The 6153-nt window shown below is 37.8% G+C and overlaps 1 protein-coding gene across 1 annotated transcript; it reads left to right on the forward strand.

Annotated features, from left to right (window-relative positions):
* Window positions 1–864: 864 nt before the first annotated feature.
* nudt7 (nudix (nucleoside diphosphate linked moiety X)-type motif 7) lies at window positions 865–5268 on the forward strand. The gene is made up of 3 exons (XM_067379663.1): window positions 865–1138; window positions 2768–2926; window positions 3011–5268. The coding sequence occupies exons 1-3, from the start codon at window positions 983–985 to the stop codon at window positions 3359–3361; spliced, it is 666 nt and encodes a 221-aa protein (XP_067235764.1). The 5' UTR covers window positions 865–982; the 3' UTR covers window positions 3362–5268.
* The last annotated feature ends 885 nt before the right edge of the window (window positions 5269–6153 follow it).

Raw genomic sequence — 6153 nt, forward strand, 5'->3', positions numbered from 1 at the left:
GCCCACGGTTCTGTATGTATTGATCTCTGTTTATCAACCACTACCTGTTTGAATACACTCTGTGTTATTGCAAATAAGGCTACATATGGATCTTAACCCCAGTTCCTCTGAGTTTTCATTAAAGAAGACTTCCCCACATACAGATCCAGAGGCTCTCAGGCAGCTGTCCACTGAGGTCTTGAAACTCAGCCACCTAATCTTGCTCACAGTGGAGATGATGAAGATATTACAGAGACTCAGCATCACTGCACAGGTACTACCACCACCTGTGTCCCAGTCTAACCTGGTAACAAACCCTGTTCTGCCTAGAAAGCCAATCTATGGCTCGCCTTTCGTAGAGAAATATGACCGCACCGCATCAAAGTGCAAGGGATTGCTTATGCAGTGATTGATGTTCAGTACAGAAGGTGCTGGACTGGACTGTGTAATGTATGTTCAAACTCCTTCTGAGACTCCTCCCACTCATCACAGGAGGGCTCCCTCGTCTGAGTACTAGCTAGATTGCATTCAGAACTATTCCCATAACCATGTAGCTGGACTGATAACCTGCACACCTGCTATTGCGGAATATTTCTGTTAATCAAAATATAAATTAAACAAGTATAATGAATGAAAGTATAGCCATTTACTTAGCAAGTTATTCAGTAACACTTTAGAGCGTGTATGTTCCACGAAAAAAGTTATGGATAAACACAAGGGTGAGTGAATGATCTTTTAGGGATCCTGTAACTTGTCACACTGTCACTTTAAATGGCGCGAACTTCTCTGACCAATTAGAGACGATTTCCGAGCCGCTTAGCCCCGCCCTGTGTGTCACACCAGTAACTCTTCTAACTGCTTGTTCTATTTCTGTCTGTTATCCAGCAACGTTTTCACACACTGAACTAGAGGTGAACCAAGAGCCCAGAGGAGCATTATGGGAAGCTCAAAGATAAGCGGAAGCGTAAAGTGAAAGTTTCCTGGCCGGTGCTCATAATCCGCGATGGATCTCAAGGAGAAAACGATCAGGTCATTAAAGAAATACGATAGAGGCGACGAGTTTTCCCACTTACCTGCCCTTCCTAAAGCTTCAGTGCTGATTCCTCTGCTGCTGAGAGACGGACAGCTGCACGTGTTACTGACCGTTCGCTCAATCAATGTAAGGAACTCATGTCTGGTGTTTAGGTCTCTTCTGAATTCTGCTAGATGTGTTTCACAAAGATAAATGCCCTGTTACTGTGTCTTAAAGCAAAAAGTGTTTAGAATAAAAAAAACATACAAATCTTATTAATGAATGCCATTTATGAAAATAAGTGTGCTTATTTGTAATGTACTTAAAATCTTAATAGTAAATAAACTAAAAATAAAATAAAACTGCACTTTGTAATAATGTCAAATTAAAAGTTTTCATTGTTCATTCATTGTTTTAATTATCTGCTTTAAATAAGTACACTTATGTCAATGTGTTGACTAACACACTAAAGAACACGAGTAAGACATGATGATAATTGGAACTGTTATTCGATGTTACTTTTAAACTTAATGTCTATTAAATGTAGCCTGCTAAATTTCAGCTCCATCATTACAAATGTGTAATTACATATGTATTTAAATACCTGACAAGTTTCAGTAGAAATAGAAGTACATTCAGCTTAAACTTTAACCATATTTCAAAGACCATAGAAGTAATATGAAATTACATATAAAGATGTTTTTAAGTCGCACTTAAGTGGGTCAAAAAAGCACTCTAAAGTTCAGCTATTAAACTATTAAACTAATACATTTTCATTTAATTGCACTTAAAGGGTTAGTTCACCCCAAAAATGAAATTCTTTCTCATTAATTACTCACCCTCATGTCGTTCCACACCTGTAAGACCTTCGTTCATCTTCAGAACACAAATTAAGATATTTTTTGATGAAATCCGATGACTCCGTGAGGCCTCCATTGCAGCAATGACACTCCCTTTTTAAAAGCCCAGAAAGCTACTAATGACATATTTAAAACAGTTCATGCGACTACAGTGGTTCAACCTTAATGTTATAAAGCGACGAAAATATTTTTGTGCACCAAAATAACTGCTTTATTCAACAATATGTAGTGATGGGTGATTTCAAAACTGCTTCATGAAGCTTCAAATCTGTACAAATCATTTGTTTCGAATCAGTGGTTCAGAGCGCCAAAGTCACATGATTTCAGTAAACGAGGCCTCATAAGTGTTTTGAAACTTCAATAGTTCATGTGATTTTGGCTTTTTGATACACGCTCCGAACCACTGATTCAAAACAAAAGATTCATAAAGCTTTGAAGCTTCATGAAGCAGTTTTGAAATCGCCCATCACTAAATATTTTTAAATAAAGTCACTATTGTGTTATTTTGGTGCACAAGAAGTATTCTCGTTGCTTTATAATATTAAGGTTGAACAACTGTAGTCACATGAACTGTTTTAAAAATGTTTTTAGTAGCTTTCTGGGCACTGAAAAAGGGAGTGTTATTGCTGTCTATGCAGGCCTCACTGAGCCAACAGATTTTATCAAAAATATCTTAATTTATGTTCTGAAGATGAATGAAGGTCTTACAGGTGTGGAACGGCATGAGGGCGAGTAATAAATGACTGAATTTTCATTTTGGGGTGAACTAACCCTTTAAGTGTCTGAAAACAGATAGTGTTTAGAAACTAATTACATTCAGTTCACACTCAAGTCTATTATTTCTATAATAAGTCCTCTTAAGTGCACTTCTGTCACATGAGGGAGTGTTCTTGACAAATCCTCTCGACTCTCTCAGCTCAAGCAGCACGCAGGCGAAGTGTGTTTCCCTGGAGGAAAGTCAGAGTCCGGCGACACCGATGAAACACACACGGCTCTGAGAGAAGCTCAGGAGGAGATCGGCCTTCCTTCACACACAGTGGAGGTCATCTGCAAACTCTTCCCCATCCTAAATAAGGTTCATTGACATTTCTGCAGTTTTAATATGATCATTTTTATTTTAATTTGCGGTCAACTATAATGGCCTAAACCCTTTCCACAGGGTGGTCTTCTGGTCACTCCGGTCGTGGCTTTCATCGAGAGCTCCTTCGAAGCCCATCCGAATGCAGATGAAGTCAGCGAGGTCTTCACTCTTCCACTGGAGTTCTTTACTAAAGAGGCTGATCATTCCTGCTATCCTGTGCCCAGCATCTTCGGCCCCACCCATAGTTTCATGTACACGGACCCCCGCACAGGCAACATTCATCAGATCTGGGGTCTGACAGCCGCTTTGGCCGTAACTGTTGCTGTTCTTGCCCTCGGAAAGAAGCCAGAGTTTGAGGTTGGCTTCGACTTGAAAGATCCAGTTTCTGGGTTTAAAAACATTCTTAATCGCAGACTGAGCAAGTTATGAAAGACGCACATCAGATTCAGCGTTTCTGGTCATAGTGAAAATGATTGTAATTGAGCTGTAAAGCTACTGAAGAGCAAGTCTGGATATTCATTATATATATAACTAAAAATATCAGTATTACATGCAAAGCTTTATATGAAAATGAAAGTTGTTGCGCTGACAACTGAAATAAACTATGGCTAAAGTACTACTAAAACTAAATGTAAAAAACCTACTAAAACACAACATTTTTCAAATTTAAAACTAAAAATATAAAATTTAAATATAATTCAAAATAATAAGAAATACTATAACGGTATATAAATAATACTAAAATAACACTTCACATTCATATTTACAGTTATCAGATGTCAGTAAATGGTCACATGACAAGTAAACAATTAGTAAAGTAAAGACAAGTAAATTATTTTTTTTCTTTTAAAGCCTATTTATTTGATTTTACTTTAAAATGTATTTATTTTAATTTTACGTTTTTTCCCCCCTCACAAATCCAAGTTTGTGAAATTTTCACATTAGGCATTTGTCCACTAGAGGTCATGCTTGCCTAAGCAAACACACTTGTGCCATATGTTGAGCCTGAGCATTTTAGATTTTAAAATAAAAAACAAACATTACTTTATTAGAAATATAATCACATTACAGTGTTTCACTATTGTTTCACTAATAAAAAAAAAGAAATGAGAGACTTTAAATAAAAAGTCTATACTTGAGTGAGAAATAATGCACAGAATCATAAAGCAAACACTAATTTATTAACAAATATTACAAAATAAATAGACATATTCATGTTTATATGTAATCTTATAGAACTAAATGTAAAATATGGTGCTTGTAATTTCTGGCAGGCACTTCGTTTCTACTGATCTGATGAGTCATTCCTTTTGTTTGAATGTTGATCAATGTGTTCTTATGTCATTCCAGTGATCCTGTCTGTTTGTGGCACTGTCCCACCATTAAAAACTACTGCTAGTACCTACTTATTCTTGCCTAGTATCTGTTTCATAGTGAAGCAAATGATGTCATAAATATGTCTGTCCTGTAGAAGAGTATGATTGACGTCAACAGCGAGCTTCATTGGCTGAACCGATGTGTCCAAACTCACAGGCACTGAAGTTCTTTGAGAAACACTGCATTTCTTCACACTGGCCTCAAGTACAGATCATCTGCTCAGTGTTGGTGACCCATGAGCTTAAAGGGAGATTAAAGGGTAAATTCACCCAAAAATGAAAATTACCCCATGATTTACTCTCAAGCCATCCTAGTTGTATTTGACTTTATTCTTTAAGACGAATACAGTCGGAGTTATATTAAATAATGTCCTGGCTTTATAATGGCAGTGAATAGAGGATGAGATTTTGAAGCCCAAAAAAGTGCAACCATCCATCATAAAAGATATTCACATAGCTCTGGGGGGTTAATAAAGGTCTTCGGAAGTGAAAAGTTGCTTTTGTGTAAGAAAAATATCCATATTTAAAACTTAAAAACTAAAATATCTAGCATCCGACAAATGGCCGTAAGCATCGAATTATGACAAAAGAGTGAACTCTGATAATTCGATGCTTGAAGCGAATGCGGAAGCGCAAAGGAGAGAGCAAAACAAAACACCGGTCATGAATTAGATCTCTAAAATTTTAAATAGAAATGTCGGTGGATTTTGATATAAGAGAAGAGGAGCTTGAGTTTGTTGCACAACCCTATTTGTTTGAACAGTGAGAGGCGTCTAAGCTTACACTCCTACATCGCGTCAGGGGTTACTCTTGTGGCGCAAGTTGATTTGTGTATGGCCATCTTCTATGATGGATGGATGCACTTTTTTGGGGCTTCAAAATCTCATCCTCTATTCACTGCCATTATAAAGCTTGGAAGAGCCAGGACATTATTTATTATACAGTGGGTACGGAAAGTATTCAGATCCCCTTAAATTTTTCACTCTTTGTTATATTGCAGAATATTAATAAAATCATTTAAGTTAATTTTTTCCCCTCATTAATGTACACACAGCACCCCATATTGACAGAAAAACACAGAATTGTTGACATTTTTGCAAATGTATTAAAAAAGAAAAACTGAAATATCACATGGTCCTAAGTATTCAGACCCTTTGCTGTGACACTCATATATTAAACTCAGGTGCTGTCCATTTCTTCTGATCATCCTTGAGATGGTTCTACACCTTCATTTGAGTCCAGATGTGTTTGATTATACTGATTCGGATTTGATTAGGAAAGCCACACACCTGTCTATATAAGACCTTACAGCTCACAGTGCATGTCAGAGCAAATGAGAATCATGAGGTCAAAGGAACTGCCTTGAAGAGCTCAGAGACAGAATTGTGGCAAGGCACAGATCTGGCCAAATTTCTGCTGCACTTAAGGTTCCTAAGAGCACAGTGGCCTCCATAAACATAAATGGAAGACGTCTGGGACGACCAGAACCCTTCCTAAAGCTGGCCGTCTGGCCAAAATGAGCTATCGGGGGAGAAGAGCCTTGGTGAGAGAGGTAAAGAAGAACCCAAAGATCACTGTGGCTGAGCTCCAGAGATGCAGTCAGGAGATGGGAGAAAGTTGTAGAAAGTCAACCATCTCTGCAGCCCTCCACCAATCGGGGCTTTATGACAGAGTGGCCCGACGGAAGCCTCTCCTCAGTGCAAAACACATGAAAACCTGCATGGAGTTGGCTAAAAAAACACCTGAAGGACTCCAAGATGGTGAGAAATAAGATTCTCTGTTCTGATGAGACCAAGATAGAACTTTTTGGCCTTAATTCTAAGCGGTATGTGTGGAAATAAACAG

Source organism: Chanodichthys erythropterus, chromosome 24, assembly GCF_024489055.1.
Source record: "Chanodichthys erythropterus isolate Z2021 chromosome 24, ASM2448905v1, whole genome shotgun sequence".
Taxonomy (NCBI): domain Eukaryota; kingdom Metazoa; phylum Chordata; class Actinopteri; order Cypriniformes; family Xenocyprididae; genus Chanodichthys; species Chanodichthys erythropterus.

What these genes read in the sequence shown, in the direction of transcription:
- nudt7 (XM_067379663.1), top strand. Translation starts at nt 983, where the DNA reads ATGGATCTCAAGGAGAAAACGATCAGGTCATTAAAGAAATACGATAGA. An exon ending in TGACCGTTCGCTCAATCAAT is followed by an intron (nt 1,139 to 2,767) that starts GTAAGGAACTCA and finishes CGACTCTCTCAG; the next exon opens with CTCAAGCAGCACGCAGGCGA. An exon ending in TCTTCCCCATCCTAAATAAG is followed by an intron (nt 2,927 to 3,010) that starts GTTCATTGACAT and finishes CCCTTTCCACAG; the next exon opens with GGTGGTCTTCTGGTCACTCC.